Genomic DNA, 24565 nt, shown 5'->3' with positions numbered 1-24565 from the left:
AACTGGACAGCTTGCTCTGACGGAAAAAGGAATTCCCAAGATTATCAAGACATTTTGCAGGAGAATGTAAGGCTATCTGTCCACCAATTGAAGCTCAACAGAAGTTGGGTGATTCAACAGGACAACAACTCACAACACAGAAGTAAATCAACAGAATGGAAAATACATTCTTCTGGAGTGGCCCAGTCAGAGTACTGACCTCAACCCGATTGAGATGCTGTGGCATGACCTCAAGAGAGCCGTTCACACCAGACATCCCAAGAATATTGCTGAACTGAAACAGTTTTGCAAAGAGGAATGGTCCAAAATTCCTCCTGACCGTTGTGCAGGTCTGATCCACAACTACAGAAAACGTTTGGCCAAAGTAGGGTCAACCAGTTATTAAAACAAAGGGTTCACATACTTTTTCCACCCTGCACTGTGAATGTTTACAAGGTGTGTTCAATAAAGACTTGGAAACATATTGGTTGTGTTATTAGTTTAAGCAGACTGTGAATGGTCATAAAATTCGATCTGATCTTAATCTAAGTCACAACAGACAATTTGAGGAAGTCCAAGTAATTCCAAAGGGTTCACATTTCTTGCCACTGTAGGTTGACCCTACAAATACAAACATTTTATTTAGATTTGAGGGAGTGACTTTTCCTACCATCACACTAAGAGCCCTTCCTTATTGCTTTGGGAATGTTTAATGTCTCACCCATGTTGTTCAGTTCACCACAACATGAAACCTGGCACAACCCAACCAGATAGTGATTAACATAAGTCAATTTGACAGCCTTCTTTTTCTGTCAGTATTACTGAATATGTTATAAAAGCAGAGTTCATGCTCCCTTTCCCATCATGAGTTGTAGAATATTCAACACGCCCCAAGAACCCTGTCAAAGACCAGATTAAGGTTCAAACTCAAATAAAGACACAGATGGAATGTTACATTAAATCGCTAAAACTTTTTAGCAATCTATGCCAAAATTAGAACCACAAATTCTCTGGTGTGTCTGGGCTGCTTGATATTCATTGAGTTGTAGGAATAGCAACACTGCTGAAACAAATGACAGTGGATCCATTTGTAAAATTTTAATCAAATGTATTAAATGACAAAACAGTACATTTTGTATAAAAGTACATTTTGTATAAAAACAGACTTCAATGACTTCAATACTACTCAGAAGTCAGCTGTCGGTAACTTTTTCAATTAATTAACAAGTAGACAGTATCATGATAGAGTACTGTGAAATAAATTGTTCAGTATGTATTTGGCACAGCATGTGGTGAGCATAACTGGCATTTCATAGCATGCTGTAGTGCCACTGATGTCTCATGGCAAAGAGGCATAGCAATATTATAGTAAAAAAAATACTGTACTGTATGTATGGTCTTACACAGAAGACATCTTTTTCAGTCATTTATATCAGATACACGGAAAAAGTTAAGGCTCGTCTACCACACAAACAATAACTGCACAAATTCATACGAAATGTAAGAGTGAGTGTAGAAACGGAGAAATACATGCACCAGGCCACAGGGGATGCCTAGAAGTTTCCTAGCATGGCAAGCCCAGGGTCAGTATCCAATTCTGGGCAGGTCTCCAGTCGAGCGAGCCTGCTCTGCTCCAAGGCGATGGCCTCCGCTGAGTGTTTGCATTTCTCTGATCCACACTGGCAGGTGAAGTATTTACTCTTGATGTCCCAGAAGCGGTCTCCATAATCAAACCTGTGCAAACAGAACATTGATCAAATTCTCAGCCTAGAATTACAGTGTACGTCAATATCATAAATCAGTGGAATAAACAATATACTCAGGCCATTTTATTTCTGGTGCAAGAGAAGTTATACATGGAATAGATGCTACTGTTACTGAAAAAGTGGTGCCAAATCATGTTCCACTCTGCTTTCCTAAGGCAGCATCAACACCACTCCACTGGGCGTCCATTTTGTGTCTGTGGCTCAGATCCAAAGTGTGTGTGGTGGGGGTGCAGCTTCTCACCCAAGCTCCTGTCCTGTCAGTATGTCTCGGGAGCTGAAGAAGGCGATGCGGGGGAAGCGCAGGTCCTGGTGCAGCATGAACACCCGCACCGGGATGATGTTGGGGTCGCACAGGTGGTTGATGAAGCGGCTGATGTTACCGTAGTAACGGGCATCGATGCAGTACACCTCCCCGTCCTTTAGAGGGAAGGAGAGAGAGAGGGATGGTGATGTACTTAGTTGCATTGGTAGATCAGTGGTCTGTTTTTAAACTTCTGTGTCTAAATGACAGTAAATCAAAACCTGTTGTATTCAGTGCATGTGACAAATACAACTTCATGTATTTTATTTTTTCATGTGTAATCCCTATGAGAGGAAAAACAGATGAGGTACCTTGTTGTCCAGGTCAAAGAGGTAGGAGTCATCTTCCCTTACATCTGCCTCTGCGTCAGAGATCAGTTCTCCTACGTATCTGTGTGGAGAGAAATGTTACTTCCAACAAGACAATTAACTAATTGATAGAACTGGCAAGACACATTAGATTGGCTAATCATACTAATTTCCTTTAAAATAACCATACACACACTTACTCGCAGATGAAGCTGCCTTGGGGAATGTCCTGTAGAGCCCGTACTCCCCATCCCATCTTCTCTGTTCGGTACAACTGGAGACGCACCCTAAGCCCGAGATAAAGTAGACAAGTGAGATTGTACCAGGACCCAGACAGTAAGATTAACATTTTAGTCATTTAGCAGACGCTCTTATCCAGACTGACTTACAGTAGAAAGTGCTTACATTTTTCATACCAGAGTGACTTACAGGAAAGAGTGCATACATTTTCACACTGGACCCCTTTGGGAATCGAACTCACAACCCAGGCATTGAATGCGCCATGCCCTACAAACTGAGCCACACGGGACAATGTAAATGTCGAACACAACAGCAGACAATGTCATGAAGCAGCATTACCCAAACTCAGTCCAGGGGACTCGAAGGGTTTAGCTGTTTGCCCTAGCATTACACCGCTGATTCAAATAAATCAAAGCTTGATGATTAGTTAGTTATTTAAAAAAAATCAGCTGTATAGTGCTAGGGCAAAAAACAAAATTTCCCCCCCCCCTTGGGGTCCCCAGGGCAGCGTTTGGGAAGCCCTTTCATAAGGTCTGCAGAGATAAACCCCAAAAAAGTGTTTGAGTAAGAGATGAGGGTAGTCATAGATAGTGCCTTCAGAACGTATTCAGACCCCTTAACTTATTCCACATTTGTTGTTACAGCCTGAATTCAAATGGATAAAATATGTTTTATTCCCCCTCACCCATCTACACACAATACCCTTTAATGACAAAGTGAAAACATGTTTTTAGAGTTTTTTTGCATATGTATTGAAAATGAAATTATAGAAATATCTCATTTACAAAATTATTCACACACCCCTTTGCCATGACACTCCAAACTGAGCTCAGGTGCATCCAATTTCCTTAGATCATCCTTGAGATGTGACTACAACTTGATTGTGACTACAACTGTTGCCAATTGAATTTTTTGGACCCAATTTAGAAAAATACCTGTCTATACTGTCCGTAGATCTCCAAGATAGAATTGTGATGAGACATATAACCATTTCTAGAGAGTTGAACGTTTCCAAGAGCACAGTGGTCTCCATCATTGGGAAATAGAAAAAATATGGAACTACCCAGGCTCTGCCTAGAGCTGGCCGTCCGATCAAACTGAGCAACCGGGCAAGAAGTACCTTGGTCAGAGAGGTGACCAAGAACCCAATGACCACTCTGACAGAACTACGGAGTTCTCTACAGCACTTCACCAATCTGGGCTTTATGGGAGAGTGACCAAACGGAAGCCACTCCTGGAGTTTGCAAAAAGGCACGTGAAAGACTCATAAGGCAAAAGATTCTGTGATCTGATGAGACAAATCTAACTTTTGTCGCAAAGCGCTATGTCTGTAGAAAACCAGGCACAGCTCATCACCCGTCTAACACCATCCCTACTGTGAAGCATGGTGGCAGCATCATGCTATGGTGATGCTTTTCAGCAGAAGGGACTGGGAGACTGGTAAGGATAGAGGAGACAATGAATGGAGCCAAATCCTTGATGAGAACCTGCTTCAGAGTGCAAATGACATTCGATTTGAGCAAAGATCTACGTTCCAACAGGACAATGACCCCAAACATAAAGCCAAAGAAACACTGCATTTGCATCAGAACAAGAAAGTCCTTGAGTTGTCCTGCCAAAGCCCAGACTTGAATCCCATTGAGAATCTGTGGAAAGACTTGAAGATTGCTGTTCACCGCCACTCCCCGTCAAATGTTTTTTTGTATTTTATTTATTATATTTCGTCTGACCTCTGCAACTCCCCAACAGGCTCGGCAGAGGTGAAGGTGGAGTCATGCATTCTCCGAAATATGACCCGCCTAACCGCGCTCCTTAACACCCGCCAGCTAAACCCGGAAGCCAGCCACACCAATGTGTTGGAGGAAACACCATTCAACTGGCGACCGGGGTCAGCCCACAGACACCCGGCCCGCCACAAGCAGTCGATAGAGCGTGATGAGCCAAGTAAAGACCCACCGGCCAAACCCTCCCCTAACCCGGATGACGCTGGGCCAATTGTGCGCCGTCCTATGGGACTCCCGGCCACGGCCGGTTGTGGCACAGCCCGGTAATGAACCTGGTTCTGTAGTAACGCCTCTGGCACTGCAATGCAGTGCCTTAGACCGCTGCGCCACTCGGGAGGCCACTCCCCATCTAATTTAACAGAGCTTGAGAAATTCTGCAAGGAAGAATGGGAGAAAATCTCCAAATCCAGATGTGCCAAGCTGATACAGACATACCCAAGACGATTCAAAGCTGTAAATCACCAGAACTTGAAGAATATTGAAAAGAATAAATGGGCAAATGTGCAATCCAGGTGTGGAAAGCTCTTACTTACCAAGAAAGACTCACAGCTGTAATCGCTGCCAAAGGTCCTCCTAAAAAATATTGACTCAAGGGTGTGAATACTTATGTCAATTAGATATCTGTATTTCATTTTCAATGATGGGGTATTGTGTGTACATTGGTGAGAGGGGGAAAAAAAGTATTTAATCCATTTTGAATCCCGGCTGTAACAACAAAATGTGGAATAAGTCATGAGATATGAATCATTTCTGAAGGCACTGTATCTAAAATAGTTCTAATTTGATTTCAAAAAGTGTACAGTGGTGTAGTAACAGCTCTTACTTGATGCCCGCCTGCACCACTCTGTTCTTGCAGGTGCGGTAGCAGGAGCAAGCCAGGTTACATTCAAATATGAGAGGTGGTTCAATCTTATTGAACTCCTGGAGCAACCGGTGGTCCTGGTAAACACAGAAAACACATGGGTGAAAGACAAACATAAGATACTGACGAACTCGATACTTAAAAACAACTATAAACATGTCCCCCACAAATGATACAGTGTCCCCCCTCGGGACAAGCTCACTATAGCGCCCCACTTGGGCATCTCAGTGCAATTTTATAAATGCCAGATCACTATGGCAAGACACATTATTCACCCATGTTTGTCAAAATCAGGCCAGTGGTGTCAGATATTGGTGTGTGACTAACGTACGTACGGACAGATCCATAGTCTCTCCAACGATTTCATTGTAGGGGACAAAAACGATGTTTTAGCCTTCCACCGTGAAATTAGAAATAAACTAAAGAGAGAAAAAAAAGGACAGAGCCCTCCAAATTACCTCGCCAGTCTTTCGAGAGAGATGGCTTGGTGACCGCTTGGAAAGTAAATTCTGTCTCGTATGACTGCTGGGTGTATCACTAACCATGATCAAAAAAGGCAACAGTAAGCATGTAGTCCCTCACAAATAATGCAGTGCCCCCCTTGGGCCAATCAGTGTAGTTTTGTAAATGCCAGATGTCTATGGCAAGACACATCATTTACCCAAGTTCCGTTAAAAAAAAATTTCTTTAATAAAGTGGTGTCTGAGACATCACGTGTGTTAGCTGGACTCATAACCCTGAGCATGTGTGACACATTTCAGCACTCTGAGTCAAACAGATCAAGAGATAAACATGTGTCCGTTAAAGTGCCACTGTGTGTCCTATATGAATGCTCGTGCAGGTGTTGACAGTGTTCGCTACTTGTACTAAATTGTGTTACAATACGAATATCCTTTGAGTGATTTATATGCATTTATGTGCCAGGCCACACTCATGTGAATGTTTATTGGTCCATAGCAGCCATGTTGTTTTAGGTACTCTAAAGAATATTGCATTGAGAGACCTTAGTCAATGGAGGCCACATACTTTTGTATATATAGTGTATGTGGACACCCCTTCCAATTAGTGGATTCAGCCATTTCAGCCAGACCCGTTGCTGACAGCTGTATAAAATCGAGCACACAGCCATGCAATCTCCATAGACAAACATTGGCAGAAGAACGGCCTTACTGAAGAGCTCAGCGACTTTCAACATGGCATTGTCATAGGATGCCACCTTTCCAACAAGTGAGTTTGTCAAATTTCTGCCCTGCTAGAGCTGTCCTGGTCAACTGTAAGTGCTGTTATTGTGAAGTGGAAACGTCTAGGATCAACAATGGCTAAGCCGCAAAGTGCTAGGCCACACAAGCCAGAACGGGACCGCCGAGTGCGTAGGGTGTAAAAGTCATCTGTCCTCGTTTACTACACTCACTAGCAAGTTCCAAGCTGCCTCTGGAAGCAACGTCTGCACAATAACTATTCGTCGGGAGCTTCATGAAATGGGTTTCCATGGCCGAGCAGCCGCACACAAGCCTAAGATCATGCACAATGCCAATTGTCGGCTGGAGTGGTGTAAAGCTCGCCACCATTGGACTCTGAAGCAGTGGAAACGTGATCTCTGGAGTGATGAATCACGCTTCACCATTTGGAAGTCTGACGGACGAATCTGGGTTTGGCGGATGCCAGGAGAACGCTACCTGCTCCAATACATAGTGCCAACTGTAAAGTTTGGTGGAGGAGGAATAATGGTCTGAGGCTGTTTTTCACGGTTTGGGCTTGGCCCCTTGGTTCCATTGAAGGGAAATCTTAACTCTACAGCATACAATGACATTCCAGATGAATCTGTGCTTCCAACTTTGTGGCAAAAGTTTGGGGAAGGCCCTTTCCTGTTTCAGCACGACAATGCACCAGTGCACGAAGCGAGGTCCATACAGAAATGGTTTGTCGTGATCAATGTGGAAGAACTTGACTGGCCTGCACAGAGCCCTGACCTCAACCCCATCGAACACTTTTGGGATGAATTGGAACGCCGACCGCAAGCCAGGCCTAATCGCCCAACATCAGTGCCTGACCTCACTAATGCTCGTGGCTGAATGGAAGAAATTCCGGTAGCAATGTTCCAACATCTAGTGGAAAGCCTTCCCAGAAGAGTGGAGGCTGTTATAGCAGCAAAGGGGGACCAACTCTATACGAACGCCCATGATTTTGGAATGAGATTTTCGACGAGCATGTGTCCACATACTTTTGGTCGCGTAGTGTATCAAGTTTCGTGCAGATTGGTCATTCAGTGCCAGAAGAGTAGCGTTTTAAGAGTTTTCACAAAATTCATCATGTTGAACCTTATTGGTCCCTGAGGCAAATTTGCTCCTTGTGAGGAGAGGGACCTATGTACTGAATTTCATAAATTTAATTCAAAAAGAATAAAGGGGGTGACCTTTAAAAGTTAGCATTTTCAATCTCTTGTTATAGCGCCACCATCTGGCCAATCAGTGTAATTTTGTAAATGCCAGATCTCTATGGCAAGACGCATCATTCAAAGTTTCCTCAATCAGGCCAGTGCTGTCTGAGATATCGCGTGTGACTAATGTACGAGCGTACAGACGGAGACAGATCCACAGTTCAACAAACTATCCACAGTTCAATAATATGTCAAATTTGAAGAATGAGAGCAAACGCTCTCTGAAAACCCAGGATATTTACAAGGTTCTAGTTCTTATCAGTTTCCTTAATCAAATATAAACTTCAACACCAAAGTTCACAGCTAGAATGGCTGAATACTTTTACATCCAAATAAAGTGGGATATAAAATAAATTATTTGTCACTAACCTTGTCGTACCAGCAGCGGATACTGAGCTGTCCACACAGACAGTTGCTGGAGGAGCAGTCCTCTGTGCAGCTGCAGTGCTGAGGGACAGACACATACACAGATTTATAGAAAGGTAAGATGCATGTATGATCAATGATAATTATCATATGTATCATCTAAAAGGTGTGTGGTGTTACTGTATGTACCTGTAAGTGTGTGATGTTGCGGTCGATGTTCATGGCTGAAGTCTCACAGTTCTCGGAAACGTACTTGTAGTCTGAGGGACATCCCTCATCATCCACTGCGTTCACACAGGGGATAGGCACGTTCTCATACCCTTGGGCTACGTCACTGCTGATGATCTTCTCTGTACGAAGCATACGATTGGCTATCCCCCGCCGCAGCTTCCTGTTTATCTGGAGTGACACCCAGACGGGCGAATCGGAACGCGCCAGAGAAAGAGGGGTGTCCCCTTCCCTGTTCATGATGTCGATGTCTGCCCCCCTAGAGAGGAAGAGCCTGTAGAGAGGGAATAAGCAAACAAAGGTCTGGCTTCCACACACAGCCTACAAGCCACTGATGCAGCCCTTTCAAACATCTATATATTAAAAAGTCTAATAAATCCATGTAATATAGCCTACACATTCACAATTAAAATCGGCAGGTGGTTAGTGGTTAGAGCGTTGGGCCAGTAACCGAAAAGTTTCTGGATCGAATCCCTGAGCTGACAAGGTACAAATCTGTCGTTCTGCCCCTGAACAAGGCAGTTAACCCACTGTTCCTATGCTAATTCCGAGGTGCATATTGAAGATATCGGAACAACTGTCCACATTTACTTTTTGTCAGTTAACAAGATGAGTAGGCCTAACAAACAGCAAAAGCACTAGCCTATGTCAACCTACTATTACCCATAGTACAAAAGTTGACCTATTCTATTCAGTGCAATAAATAAATATTCCAAACATAGTCCGGGTCAGTTGTGGGATGCGATAGATCCCAAATGAATACAACCACTAGCATCAAAAAAACTGTTTTAAGCATTGAGCCTGACCCAACAGATGAGAATGTTTATCTTAAAATGTTGATTGCAGCCTCCCGGGTGGCGCAATCGCAGTGCTATCTGTGCCACTAGAGATTCTGGGTTCGAGTCCAGGCTCTGTCGAAGCCGGCCACGACCGGGAGGCCCATGGGGCGGCGCACAATTGGCCCAGCATCGTCCAGGTTAGGGAGGGTTTGGCTAGCAGTGCACGCTGACACGGTCGCCAGGTGTACGGTGTTTCCTCCGACACATTGGTGCGGCTGGCTTCCGGGTTGGATGGGCACTGTAACTACTACCAATTGGATACCACGAAATTGGGGTGAAAAAAAGGGGGTGAAAAATACACACAAAAAATAAACTATTAGGCTATCAATTTATTTATCACATTATAAGTTGGCTATAAGAGCAAATGTTCCATTAGCAGGAAACCACCATTATCAAAAGTGACTGCAAAGGCAATTAAGCATGTAATGCTTTTATTATAAAAGGTGCATTTTTAAAATGGGGAAAATGATCTTCCCCAAACTTGAAACTCACGCGCTGCTTATTTTTGCCAGATATCCGCTGTACAGAGGCCTTAATGTGCTTAATTTTAAGAAGTTAATTGGCCACTTTAGTTGTGGAACTTTACCAAAAAATATAGGCCTATGGGCTAGGCTACATGAGGTATGCAATTATGATTTGAAAAAGTTACCAAAAAAGCATGAGCTGTTTGCCTTAAGTTGGGCTTCATTCACAAGTGATAGTGTGATGTGTGGCAATATTAGCCGATTCTTGATTTGAAGCTGGGCATCATTCACCATAATGTATAGTGTATTCAGAAAGTATTCAGACCCCTTGACTTTTTCCATATTTTGTTACATTACAGCCTTATCCAAAAATAGATTAAAAAAATAATAAATTCTTCAATCTACACACAATAACCCATAATGACAAAGCAAAAACAAGTTTTTAGAAAAAAAACACAGAAATACCTTATTTATATAAGTATTCTGACCCTTTGCTATGAGACTCGAAATTGAGCTCAGGTGCATCCTATTTCCATTGATCATCCTTGAGATGTTTCTACAACTTGGAGTCCCTTCTTTCTTTTCTCTCCAAAACTCTTGAACGTGCCGTCCTTGGCCAGCTCTCCTGCTATCTCTCTCAGAATGACCTTCTTGATCCAAATCAGTCAGGTTTCAAGACTAGTCATTCAACTGAGACTGCTCTTCTCTGTGTCACGGAGGCGCTCCGCACTGCTAAAGCTAACTCTCTCTCCTCTGCTCTCATCCTTCTAGACCTATTGGCTGCCTTTGATACTGTGAACCATCAGATCCTCCTCTCCACCCTCTCCGAGCTGGGCATCTCCGGGCGCGGCCCACGCTTGGATTGCGTCCTACCTGACAGGTCGCTCCTACCAGGTGGCGTGGCGAGAATCTGTCTCCGCACCACGCGCTCTCACCACTGGTGTCCCCCAGGGCTCTGTTCTAGGCCCTCTCCTATTCTCGCTATACACCAAGTCACTTGGCTCTGTCATATCCTCACATGGTCTCTCCTATCATTGCTATGCAGACGACACACAATTAATCTTCTCCTTTCCCCCCTCTGATAACCAGGTGGCGAATCGCATCTCTGCATGTCTGGCAGACATATCAGTGTGGATGACGGATCACCACCTCAAGCTGAACCTCGGCAAGACGGAGCTGCTCTTCCTCCCGGGGAAGGACTGCCCGTTCCATGATCTCGCCATCACGGTTGACAACTCCATTGTGTCCTCCTCCCAGAGTGCTAAGAACCTTGGCGTGATCCTGGACAACACCCTGTCGTTCTCAACTCACATCAAGGCGGTGACCCGTTCCTGTAGGTTCATGCTCTACAACATTCGCAGAGTACGACCCTGCCTCACACAGGAAGCGGCGCAGGTCCTAATCCAGGCACTTGTCATCTCCCGTCTGGATTACTGCAACTCGCTGTTGGCTGGGCTCCCTGCCTGTGCTATTAAACCCCTACAACTCATCCAGAACGCCGCAGCCCGTCTGGTGTTCAACCTTCCCAAGTTCTCTCACGTCACCCCGCTCCTCCGCTCTCTCCACTGGCTTCCAGTTGAAGCTCGCATCCGCTACAAGACCATGGTGCTTGCCTACGGAGCTGTGAGGGGAACGGCACCTCCGTACCTTCAGGCTCTGATCAGGCCCTACACCCAAACAAGGGCACTGCGTTCATCCACCTCTGGCCTGCTCGCCTCCCTACCTCTGAGGAAGTACAGTTCCCGCTCAGCCCAGTCAAAACTGTTCGCTGCTCTGGCACCCCAATGGTGGAACAAACTCCCTCACGACGCCAGGTCAGCGGAGTCAATCACCACCTTCCGGAGACACCTGAAACCCCACCTCTTTAAGGAATACCTAGGATAGGATAAAGTAATCCTTCTAACCCCCCCCTCCCCCTTAAAAGAGTTAGATGCACTATTGTAAAGTGGTTGTTCCACTGGATATCATAAGGTGAATGCACCAATTTGTAAGTTGCTCTGGATAAGAGCGTCTGCTAAATGACTTAAATGAGTCCACCTGTGCTAAATTAAATTGATTGGACATGATTTGGAAAGGCACACACCTGTCTATATAAGGTCCCACAGTTGACAGTGCATGTCAAAGAAAAAAACAAGTCATGAGGTCGAAGGAATTGTCCGTAGAGCTCCGAGACAGGATTGTGTCGAGGCACAGATCTGGTAAAGGTTACCTCCATCATTCTTAAACGGAAGTAGTTAGGAACCACCAAGACCCATCCTAGAGCTGGCCCCCCGGCCAAACTGAGCAATCGGGGGAGAAGGGCCTTGGTCAGGGAGATGACCCAGAGCCCCAGAGTTCCTCTGTGGAGATGGGAGAACCTTCCAGGAGGACAACCATCTCTGCAGCACTCCACCAATCAGGCCTTTATAGTAGAGTGGCCAAATAGAAGCCACTCCTCAGTAAAAGGCACATGACAGCCTGCTTGGAGTTTGCCAAAAGGCAACTCAAGGACTCTCAAACTATGAGAAACAGGATTCTCTGATCTGATGAAACCAAGATTGAACTCTTTGGCCTGAATGCCAAGTGTCCCGTCTGGAGAAACCTGGCACCATCCCTACGGTGAAGCATGGGGTTGGCAGCATCATGCTGTTGGGATGTTTTCAGCAGCAGGGACTGGGAGACTAGTCAGGATTGAGGGAAAGATGAACAGAGCAAAGTACAGAGAGATCCTTGATGAAAACCTGCTCCAGAGCGCTCAGGACTTGGGGGCGAAGGTTCACCTTCCAACAGGACAATGACCCTAAGCACACAGCCAAGACAACGCAGGAGTGGCTTCAGTACAAGTCTCTGAATGTCCTTGAGTGGCCCAGCCAGAGCCCGGACTTGAACTCGATCGAACAACTCTGGAGAGAACTAAAATAGCTGTGCAGCAACACTCCCCATTCAACCTGAATGAGCTTGAGAGGATCTGCAGAGAAGAATGGGAGAATCTCCCCAAATACAGGTGTGCCAAGAAGACTCAAAGCTGTAATTGCTGCCAAAGGTGCTTCAACAAAGTACTGAGTAAAGAGTCTGAATACCTATGTAAATGTAATATTTCAGTGTTTATTTTTAATACTTTGTCATTATTGGTTATTGTGTGTTAAAAAAGGATTTAATCAATTTTAGAATCAGGCTGTAATGTAATAAAATGTGGAAAAAGTCAAGGGGTCTGAATAATTTTTGAATGCACTATATCATTCACAACTGATAGGCTAATATTGTCACCCATCACACTATTCTTGATTTAATTTTGTCTTTACATATACTAAATAATGTGACGTTATTTTATTTAGAATGGACCATTATAAAAAAAACAGGGGCAGAGGGAAAAAAATACATCCATGCACTTAAAATAGCAAATGGAGGACACTTTTCCTGTGGTTCATTTTCATGCCAGACACGTAGGCTATACTTGTGTTTTAAAGTCAAGCAATGTGCTTATTATTAGGAAGGTTGATAAATAAATATAGTAGGTCTAGCCTATAGAAAGCTGATGGGATCCTCTTTTTAGTAGTGGCCATCACTGTTTTCTTACGCAATTGCATTGCCTATAGAAATGTTCCACAACATGAGCTCATGGGCTCTCATGAAGTGTTTGATTAGATTTTCGATCACATTTGCATTGATGTCAGAGTGATTAGAGCGACAATAGAGTGCTGAGTACCAGGCAGTTAAGCAAGTTTGGTAGGCTACTAATGACCATCAGCAGCATCAGAGCTTGGAGAAGCTTAATTACCGTGACTTAACGGTCACATGGAATTTGACTGGCATCATGACTCGTGACCGCCAGTGTGGCAGTAATACAGTCACCGTAACAGCCATAGGAGTGACCGATGGATGCGATTGACAGGGTATTGGTCTACTCACGTTACACAATCGAGGAAGCCCTCCCTGGAAGCGATGTGCAGGGGAGTGTCCCCGTGCATGTTGACAGAAGACAACGGGCAGCCGGCATTCAGCACCATCTCTGCTATCGTCACACAGCCTGCGAAGGACGCCCAGTGGAGACACGCGTTCATCTCCTAATAGAGAGAGCGAGAAGATTATTTGTATCATCCCAGAGGGACTTGCATCACAATAAATTAATGGATAGAAAGAAAAGGTATGGATTGGAGTACTACAACCAAATTGACCTATTCCTTCAATAAAGCAAGTATCAAGAAGCAAATGCTGTCGTTTCAAGGATTTGTGACTTGCCGTGCATATAAATCCTCCACATCCTCCTTCAAAATGCAGTTTGGCCATTGTATGCCCATACGTTGTTATAACCAGGACAGAAAGCCCTAACCTTGTCTTTGAGGGTGACGTCAGCCCCCCTGTTAAGCAGTGCTCTGATGACCTTGATGTGCTTGTGCTCTGCAGCCCAGATGATAGGAGTCCAGCCTCCACTATCCTGAGAGGGGAATACAACACATTGACTCAGAGGGTTAGGGGACTGGACTATACAGTGGTACTCAAGCCAATACAGCCTAACACAAGTGCTATGGTTCAATACAGTACATGGGACTGGAAGATAGATTAAACATACATGTTTATTCTGGTGGTAATCGTTAACTCAGTCTATTGACTAATTAAGAACTACAGGTAACTAGCATTGCCAAGTGACACATGATACAGTATCTGTTATTGAGTACATTGAATGATTACTATACCTACAAAGGAGGGTGTTAGTGCTACGCATACTACGCACTGCAGAGAACCACATAATATACAGAGGGATAGATTTGTAAAACAAAAACTAAAAAACAGAAGGTTACAACTTAACATCAAATAAAGAGAATTATATTATCTTCATCTGTGCATGCATAGTCTGAATCAAAATAAAGATGTTTAGTTAGCAGAAAAAAAAATGTTGTTAAAGCAATTCTCAGAAAACAGACAATGTGGTCATCGGACATGATGCAGTGTGAAGTATGCAGTCGACAAAGAGTGTCGCAGACTGATAAAACACACACTGACTTGTCGGTTGTTGCCACCCTGTCTAGAGCCCAAGAGTGTTCCTCTCTCGCTCTTCCCCACCTGTGCGTTGATGTCCACCTGTCCCGTCTCCAACAAAAGGGTGACAATGTCCAGACTGCCCAGTTTGGCCGCGTGGTGGAGACCAGTGTAGCCATCTTCTTCCTGGAGAGCAGAGAAGGGGGAGAAGAGAGGGAGGAGAGGGAAAAGAGAGGGAGGAAACGGAGAAAGAAAATGGAAAATACAGAATAGTTGGGGGGGGGGGGGCGAAGAGAGGAAAAGCCAATAGGAGAGGCGAAGAAAAATTATAATCTTCACATTTTAATATTGTCAGAAGGTGAGAATTTGATTGCAATCAAGATTGTATTAACATGCCACCTACAGGGCCTAGCTCCAGTTACTCTATAATAGATCCTACTGTTGACTTCTGAGGTGACTCAAGGTGATGATCAAATTCTTTCAGGTTTAAATCCTTTACGGCTCATGTTACTAGAGCCGCTACTAGTGTTAGCCGACCAGCTTTGGTATAGGGGCTGTTAACCAGGCACTCACAGTGTGATAGACGCAGGCTCCACTCTGGACCAGGTACCTGGTCACCTCCACATGGTTGTTGACGATGGCCTCCAGGAGAGGGGTCCTCATGGATTTGTCTTGGATGTCCAGTTTAGCACCAGCCTGTAAATAGACAAGAAAAGCATTTGAGCACTCTGGTGAATAATAACTATATGAGTGACACTCTGATCCATTTTGGGGGGAATAAGAGTAAAAGGAGTCACTTCTATCATTGAACATAAAAATAAAGAGCAGGGTTGAATGTCAAAACATTCGCAACAGAAAATGTAAACAAGCATTTTATAGTTCAGGTAGTCCCTCCCCGATTCAGTCGGTTTTCTTCAGTTTGGAGCCTAATGAATATTACCCAGTTGTAATGATTGAAGTGCAAAAGTTGTTCACCTGCACCAGCATGTAGCAGACCTCCAGCAGGCCTCTCTGGGCGGCAACGTGGAGAGCACAGCGTCTGTTCTGGGAGTCAGCCTGGTAGGCTGGGTCTATGCCCTCCACTGAACCAAACAGAGAGAGTAAGTGGAGTGGAGGGGTTATTAGCAGCAGTAGGGGTCAATATCATCTCATTCCTTCACTTATGTGAAAGAACAGTGGACAACAAGAGTTTCCAGAGCAGATGGAGGAGCGATGAGACCAAGCCACTTTAGACAAAATATGCAATCAGATCAGGAATGTCTATTTAATCTAACAGTAAAATCCTTATGACACTTACTGAGCATGAGCAGAACCCTCTGCACCTCGCCCTGCTTGGCAGCTGGATAGAGCTGGCGGGGGTGGAACCTCAGCTTCTTCCTCCTGACCAATCACAACCAAGAATCACCACGTGAGAACAGCTCCTATCAGAACTCTGTGTAAAATGCATCTCTCCCACATTCCTATTTCTTGGACTAATCACTGGATCCAACACCATTAAATACATTTCCCCTACATAGCTTTCCACAATTCAGTCAGTTCATCAAATTTGGAATTTCAACAAAAGGAGGAAAGATGGATGTATTTTCAAAGCATTCAAACAAGACCCAAGTCTAGCCGTAAACAATTCCCATCAATCATTGATTTGCAACAGATAATTCTATTCTATAAGACTTAGACTATTATTAATCAATTTTATTATTTTGTCTCACTTCTCAGAGTCCTGGGTGAGAATGGCTTTCTGCAGCGCCGCCCTACTGGGCCCAGGGGGAAGTGCACTGGGACAGACTGGCTTCCCATTGGGCAGACAGAGGGAGGGTCCCACACTGTCCACTCCCCCCTCGCCTGGGGGGGCTGCGTTGACAGTCCCTGCTGCCAGAGCGGCTTTGGGGGGCCGCTGATCCTGGTCTCTCTTTACCACCCCACGCATCCTCGCACTGACAGATCAAGAAGACAAAGAGAGAGGGAGTAAAAGAAGGCTGCGATGATTAGGGTGGTGTGAATAACCATTATTTCCATACGAGTTATCAAACAATAGACTCACAGGCACAAGCTCAAATCAATCAATTATCCACAAATACACAACAAGCAGATCAAAATCACCCAATTATTGCACTCCAGCCTACACTTAGTCTTTTCACATATCTTTATCTCCCCCTTTCTCCTCACCTGATAGGACCCACCGGCCCGTTCCCGTTCTTCAGCGGCCACGTGGAGGCCGCCAGGGAGAGGTCAGAGGGGATGGGGGGTGGGAGGGACAGTGTGGTGGTGGACGAGGCGGAAGTGGTGACCACAGTGGCCGCGGATGCTGAGGGGGGGATGGTGACCTCTTGGGCCTCCGAGGCATCCTCGCCACAGTGGGGGCAGAAGAGCATGCCTGTGCCCATGCCCCTGCCCCTTCCAGCCCCCAGCACTGTCACACAGCCCCGGTGGAAGCGGTGGGCGATGCGCTGGTCCGGACAGCACTCTAGGAAGGTGCCCTGGGAAATCAGAGAGAGGGAGGGGTGTAAGGCCACGTCAAACATATACCGTACACGCACAGACTTATAATGCATCTCAAGTGTCTGCAGTGGTCTCTCTGTGTCTCCTCTCCATCTTTACAGATTAGAAAACACAAGCTAGGTCTAAGGTGAATACAATATGGAGGTTGTCTACTTAGGGCTGTTGCGGTGACTGCCACACCGGCGGTCACGAGTCATGAAGGCAGTCAAATTCCACATGACCGCTTAGTCATGGTAATTAGGCTTCTCCAAGCTCTAATGCTGCTGCTGTTCATTAGTAGCCTACCAAACTTGCCGACTGCCTGGTACTCCGCACTCTATCGTCCCTCTAATCACTCTGACATCGATGCAAATGTAATCGAAAATCTAATCATGAGCCATGAGCTCATGTTGCGCAACATTTCTGTAGGCTATGCAACTGCGGGAGAAAACAGAGTGATGGCCTCTATTAAAAAGAGGAGGATCCCATCAGTTTTCTAAAGGCTAGGTCTACTATGTTTATTTCTCAACTTTCCTCATATTAAGCACAAGTATAGTCTACCTGGCTGGCATAAAAAAATAAACCACGAGGAAAAGCATCCTCCATTGGTAATTTAAGTGCATAGATGACATGTATGTTTTCCCGCTGCCCCTGTTTCGATACAGGTGCATGAGAATGGTCCATTCTAAATAAAATAAAAATATCACATATATTATTTAGTATATGTAAAGCCAAGATTAAATCAAGAACAGTCTGATGGGTGACAGTATTAGCCCATCACTTGTGAATTATATATTATCACTTGTGAATGATGCCTAGTATAAGAAACCATGCGTTTTTTAGTGACTTTTTCGAATCATTGTCACACACATCATTTAGCCTAGCCCACATGCCTATACGTTTTAATAAGATTTGTATCACAACTAAAATGGCCAAATAACTTCATAAAATTAAGCACATTAATCTGCTTTACAAAGGGTGTAGAGCCTAACTGGCATACATAAGCAGTGCGTGAGTTTCAAGTTTGGGGAAGATAATTTTCACCATAAAAATGTACCCTTATAATATTAGCATTACATGCTTAATTGCATTTGCAGTCACTTTTGATTATGCCGTTTTCCGCTAATGGAATATTCTCGCTTATATAATAGTTTATCAACATTTTAAGCTAAACATTCTGATCTGTTGCATAAGCCACATTGCATAAAGGTTTTTTGATGCTAGTGGTTGTATTCATTTGGGATCTATCGCATCCCACAACTGTCCCAGACTATGTTTGGAATATTTATTTCTCGCACAGAATAGGTTGACTTTTGTACCATGGGGGATAGTAGATTGACATAGGCTAGTGCTTTTGCTGTTCGTTAGGCTTACTCATCTTGTTGGCTGACGAAAGGTTAATATCTTCAATTTGCACTTTGGAATTGGATAAGGACGCACGCTGTTGCGTCCCCGATGTGTCAGTCTTTACTTGTAGCCTGTGAGAAAGACCCAATCAGTGACTGAGAGCCATGTGAGTGAGAGGCGCTTCGGATTGCACAAAGGGCACAACGGGCACAACGCAGCACTCCGTGCCACAAATGGCATGGATTTTTTTAGGGTGCATTAAGGCCCCAAAGGGGATGCCACCGTGAAATTCGATGCATTATCAAATGCTTGTCAAATTGTGAATGAGAGACTATTGGAGTGTTCACAGCCTGCGCAAAAAACAAAGCAGAGCTCATGCCTTTCAAGCAACTTTTTTCAAATCCTCATTAGCGTCTCATCATGCAGCCTTACAATGTATTAAAAATCAAAACATAGCCCAACGTTTGTAGAACAACTAAAGTTACATGAATAACTCTAAATGAAGCATAAAGGAGGACCTGTTTCTTTGTTAACCGCTCAACACAGAATAGCCGCATGTGCGCACTCCCTCAAATCGCTGAGAAAATATCTTTATTTTATTCAGCTTTGTTCAATTGTATTCTTCATACTATAAAATAATATAATTCCAGGGAATTATAAGATAATCTTGTCTGCTAAATTAACTAGTGTAGCCCACAGCCATATGGCATAGCCACATCAGGACCTAACATAAGGACAACTCAGAGTATGCTATTCTGTTCTTCTGAAATAGACTACATTTTCTCCATATCATGCTTCTTTAAACCGGTCTGAAATAAATAATGGATTCATTGTGAAGGTGTAGGCCATACTACATGGATGTATTATACTTTTAAAAATGGCTTTGTAGGCGGTGTGTGGAAGCCAGGAGATGCTAAATGTGTTTATGTTAATTAACAGTCAATTACCGTGAGACCGACAGTTATTTGCTTGACAATCACCAGCTGACGAAATTTCGTGACTGCCACAGCTCTACGCCTACTTGGAATTCATTTTCACCTATCCAGTTCTTTGACATCAGATAGTATGTTTGATTGTGGGGGGGTGGCACAAAACCTTACTGCGATACAGAAGTATCCACATCCAGGGCAGCAGTGATGTTTGACCATATGTGACCGATGGCTTTCGCACAGCACAATGAGGGAAACCCGACTGGACGGCCGCATGGTCTCCCCCTTCTGAATGATATTGGTACAGCCCACCAGCTGCGAAAGACAAGAGGGAGAGGAAAGTGAACAATTGAAAGGGGACGTAAATAGTGAGTCATATGTTGATTCCAAATGAGATATGTGAGATGGAAACGCTTACCGTGTTGCCCCTATATTCATTTAGCAGCGACTCGCAAAAAATGGCCGCCACACTCAATGATATGATGCAAAAAAATTCTTTAAAATAAGTACAATAGATAATGGAGCTATCTTTTTTCAATAATATCATATTTGAGAACTAACAATCACCAGAATAAAAACTAGACAGTCAGGGAGAATCTAAAATTCCCAAAAATGTAATGACATTGATTTTGTTATAACGTTTGAGTCACTTAGATAGCATAAGAACACGGCATAAGCCATGGTAAAAGGTTCAGAATTGTAGGAAAATAACTTTAAAACAGCAACATTTTGTATGTGCAGTCGGAGCCCCCCCCCCCCCCTCCACACTAACTTTGCCACCACTGCTGATAAAAATCCTCGGGGAAACACAGCTTCACAGAGACTACATGTGCACAGCCACACACAAACCTCTCCGTTCACGCTCTCTGTGGCCATGCAGAGTCTGTTGGGCCTTCTGCTGGCGCTGTCTACGCGTGGTGCCTCCATCCTGCAGCTACACAGAGGCAGCTCCTCCAGACGCTCCGTCTCCCCAGTGTCACTGCCTTCTACACAGACATGCAGATATGACATTGCCTCATCGGTGTCATATGGTACTATTCACTGTAGCAGATAATCAGTGCTATTCACTGAGAACCAAATTGTGGCTTTAGTTATGTACGCAAATCATGTGTTCACAAGACATTAATAGGAGATTTGTGTCAAAGTTACAGGACGCATATGTCAAGCTAGGATTTGACCCTGAGAGACCACGGATAAAGACTATGTGTATATTGATTGTGTATTGTGTGTGAATACAGTCTACCCACCGTGGTGAGGTGAGAGTGTTAGGTTGTCTGTTGCCGCGATGTCCAGGGAGCCCAAGGCAACCTCTGTGTACTCGCAGGACCCACCAAAAGTAGCTGCTGCCAACACTGCTGGAAGTTACAACAGACATTAATCATTTACAATCAAATAGCCACTGTGGTGATAATGATGGTGGCGACGATAAGACTATTTATACAAACGAATAGATCTCCCTGTCACTCACCTCTTCCTGCCTCTACTCCTTCGGCTCTCTCTCTCCCTTTGCCTCGCCCGGGGCGAGTCCATGGCGAATCACTGCTCCCTTCATTCCTCTGGCCCTGCCTCTGTGGGTCCGATTCTGAGCTCTGAGGACAAAGAGGGTTTGGTTGACCGGCAGAAGAACAATGCTTTAACCAAATAAAAATTATGTTCCAGCAAGTGAATCTTATGAAACACATGTTGCCTAAAACTGCCTGGTAAATGATTGTAGCTTCCAACTCTGACACAGGACCAGTAAAACTACTCACATGATCTGACATGTTACCAGATGCATCTGCATCTCTTTCATGTAGCCTTTCCTCTAGTCCACCATCTTCAGACTGCAAAAGGAAAAATGGGAGGTACACATATGGAAAAAGAGCAACATACAGTTTCCTTGTATCTATTCAAAACTGTGGCTATTCAGCATTAATGCTTTAACTGGTACACCAAGAGAAAAATATCAGAAAAACATTTTTATCTGTATTTAGCCTCAGTATAGACCATATATGAAAAATGTGTTTGAATGACTTAAACTTCGATAATTAATGCATCGCAAACATCTCAACCAGCCGGGTACCCAATACTCATTTTGTATTGGAATTTGCAGAGAATTTTAAATAATCTCAAAAATGATACATGTATTTATGTCTGCTTCATTTACTTATAAATGGAAGATTGGCCAAGTTAAATGAGGACTTGATATCAAATATTAAATTTGTGTGTCAAAATATGAATATTAGAATGCATGTAAATGTATGCATTTACAGTTTATATGCTTAGAATACCAGTAAAATTACATGTACGGAATGATATTCTGAAACATATTGAAGATAACAGGCAGACAGTGAATACTGATATGGATTTGAAAGGGTTTTTGTATTTGCACAGCCTAAAAATCCCATAACAATATTTCTCCACTTTCCATTGTCAAAAGCTTTGACTTAATATCATTCCTTTAAAATGGGCAACTCAACTGCCTAATAGAGCATATTTTTCAAGAGTTCCTAAAATTGTAAAAAAAAAAAAAAAAACATAGTGACTTAACTCATCCTTAACTTATGTTTTAGAGGTCAATAACATTTTATGTTGTAATTTCCCATTTTATACACAATTAGTACAACAACAAAAAAGTATCCTGGTTTTCAACCATCTTTGAAAGCGTGTTTCAAAAAACATGGCAGTCCGATAATGAAAACCACACGATTTTACTAAATGGCATTGGTTGAGATGATAAAATATGCCTAACAACATAAATATGTTTCACTTAGTTTAAAATTGGTTGTCAAAAGGACCTCGCCTGGTTGAGCTGCCTGTTAATGGGTTTTAATTAGCCTCTGACCTTGCAGTCGGAGTAGGCTGGGTCCGTATCATCTCTTGCATAGGGGTTATAGAGAAGAAACTCGTTCTCATCTGCATCCTCCAGCCAACTGTCACGCCGTCTCGCCACCTCTCGGAGTACATGATCTGGCTGAAATTCAAGTAACAAAAACAAAGTGTTAGGTCAGGGTCACTACTTAATATCTCAGCATGAGACCTATTATAAGCAACTATTATCTTCATTCTCTAATAAAGCACGGACACAGCCTTGCCCAGTCTTTACCTTCTGCTCTGTGCCTATAGCGCTCTCTGCCTGGACCAACCTTCTCCTTTTTGCTGCTGCCGAGTAAGAGACAAAAATAACGTGACAGGATTCAAACTCAACAGTAAGTAATCTTACATACAAACATTTAAAAAAAAGATTCACCCATTTTAAAATGTTCTATTATATTTGTGCATCTCTGATTCTCGGGGAAAAACACATCGTTCCGGCTATATTTCTGCCTGCTTAAACGGTGAATAGCTCAGATACACATGAAATGACCCTGGGAATCAATAGAACATCGCTCAAATACAATATAACATTCAAATGGGTAAATCTTTCATTCAAGTCAATCTAAATGTATGCAATATTTCCATTGACCAGTATCACTGTCTGTCGCGAAGCTGGTCGTGGGGTCTGTGGGGTTGACTGGCACGATTGGTGACTCGATGCACCTCATCTGAAAGGCAACAACTCAATGGATCAGATGTTCATGAAGGGGACAATGTGACAGGAATAAAATTACTTCCGAATGGTAAAATAATCTGATTTTCAACACACTAACTCAAACATAAGATATGCCCTTTTTGATTGACATCACTGTATAAGTGGCTATTCTAAAAAATATAGCGCTACTACCAGCCATCGTCTTAGAAGACTCACCTGTGTTGGGGGAGGTCTGTTCATAGTCTTGCGAGCACGGTGTATCTTTACTGTCTGGCCAGGGACAGGAGGCGGAGAGGAGGATGAGGGAGGTGGCAGGAGAGCTTTACTTCCAGGACCAAAAACACTCATCTTTGCTCTGCCAGAAGGAGAGGAAGTGGAGGAGGAGATTGAAGAGGAAGATGTGGATGGAAGGCTCTTCGCTGCATGTCCTGTGGGGGGGATAAACGAAGGAATCATAGATTAAACCAAATGATGAAAACTAAGGAAAAGAGAGAAAGAGAGAGAACTGACAAAGAGATAAACATGAAATCAACGTTTTTGTAACCATGGATAATAGATAGATCAATCTTTACCTGCGAGGGTTCTGACTGACACAGAAGAGGATGTTGTTGATAGTCGTTCGCTCTCCTCCCCGTCTTTCGAACCATTTCCCTGAATCTCCTGAAATAGCGACTGTGACAGCCTCCCACCCATGGGCTCGGTCTCCTTGGTAACCACTGCTGTGTTGGTACTTGCATCACCTAGGAAACATTCAAAGCCTCTGCATCAATATGCACAGCATATACACAGCTTTATGTGTACATGTCTGTATGTATGAATATAGACAGATATGTCTAAATCTATACATTCTCAATGTACATCCATACCTTCATCCGACTGGCTTGAGAGTCTCACTTCAGGATCAGGTTCCAATGCATCACTTTCAGACAACTCCTAACATTTGGAAAACCAAATACCAGAGCAGAACCACATATATCAAGCAGATGAAGGAGCATTTTTAATTTATTTGATGTGCAAAAGTTGCAGATCACATTCCAAATCAAATACTGAATTAATGAATAAATGCAACCGTAACAAGACAGATTTTAATATCCATAATAGTTAGAAGTGTTGTCCATATCCTCCAGAGGTTGTGTTGACATTGTAGTGAGTGACACTGGAAAATGCACGCACGCGTAGAAATTAAACTATTCCTATTGTATTCACGAACCTAATAGCTGGCTACTGAAGTTGAATGTGAAACATTTTAGGACCACTGAAAATGTTGGACACTCAATCTCCACAAAACGCATTGCAAAATGTAGGAATATTTGCTATGAATGTTTTATTGTGACCCTTTACCTAATCTTTCAGAGCCCCTTTCTAGCTATGTGGCTAGCTAGCTAGCTAATTGTTCAAGGAGGGCTGCCTTTATGCTAGCAGAATGCAAGAAACAAGACTTTGCAATCAAAACAACAAATTGCTTGTAAAGATTGCATTTCAGGTATGCATCTTCAAGGTATTGAATAACTGGCAAATATGCAATGTCCATAGCCATTGTAAACTAGCTAGTTAGCTAAATAAAGCTAATATTTCTTTACCTTGGACGTTTTCTCAGATGCCGACATGTTTCCAATAAAATGTGACGTATTTTACGTGGTGTGCGTAAACGTCCATTCTCCGCCCCTTTGTTCATTGATTGGCAGAGCTGACTGAACTAGTTCCAAGTCAGTTTGCCAAACTCGTAAAAGGGATGCGTACTGGAAAAGTATGGAGCCAGATACCTGCCAA

General features: G+C 43.6%; 1 protein-coding gene across 6 annotated transcripts; it reads right to left on the bottom strand.

Moving 5' to 3' along the window:
* Nucleotides 1–1062: 1062 nt before the first annotated feature.
* LOC139554510 (histone-lysine N-methyltransferase EHMT2-like) lies at nucleotides 1063–24457 on the bottom strand. Of its 6 annotated transcripts, none has more exons than XM_071367349.1 (27): nucleotides 24376–24457; nucleotides 23662–23728; nucleotides 23368–23535; nucleotides 23012–23223; nucleotides 22730–22808; nucleotides 22370–22425; nucleotides 22109–22237; nucleotides 21036–21107; nucleotides 20753–20873; nucleotides 20532–20639; nucleotides 20134–20270; nucleotides 19456–19599; nucleotides 16697–17007; nucleotides 16240–16464; nucleotides 15828–15910; nucleotides 15506–15612; nucleotides 15104–15226; nucleotides 14615–14716; nucleotides 13884–13988; nucleotides 13463–13617; nucleotides 8233–8545; nucleotides 8047–8124; nucleotides 5202–5317; nucleotides 2555–2641; nucleotides 2358–2436; nucleotides 1987–2162; nucleotides 1063–1713 (listed from the first exon to the last, which is right to left on the bottom strand). In XM_071367349.1, the coding sequence occupies exons 1-27, from the start codon at nucleotides 24400–24402 to the stop codon at nucleotides 1533–1535; spliced, it is 3561 nt and encodes a 1186-aa protein (XP_071223450.1). In that variant the 5' UTR covers nucleotides 24403–24457; the 3' UTR covers nucleotides 1063–1532. The 6 variants fall into 6 exon arrangements, with proteins under 6 accessions (XP_071223450.1, XP_071223453.1, XP_071223452.1 ...); XM_071367352.1 differs by having other exon boundaries at nucleotides 20134–20267; XM_071367351.1 differs by having other exon boundaries at nucleotides 20532–20636.
* Nucleotides 24458–24565: the final 108 nt, after the last annotated feature.

The sequence above is a fragment of the Salvelinus alpinus genome, chromosome 26 (assembly GCF_045679555.1).
Source record: "Salvelinus alpinus chromosome 26, SLU_Salpinus.1, whole genome shotgun sequence".
NCBI lineage: Eukaryota > Metazoa > Chordata > Actinopteri > Salmoniformes > Salmonidae > Salvelinus > Salvelinus alpinus.
The sequence above is the reverse complement of the archived record's forward strand: the minus strand, read 5'-3'. Positions and strand labels throughout refer to the sequence as shown.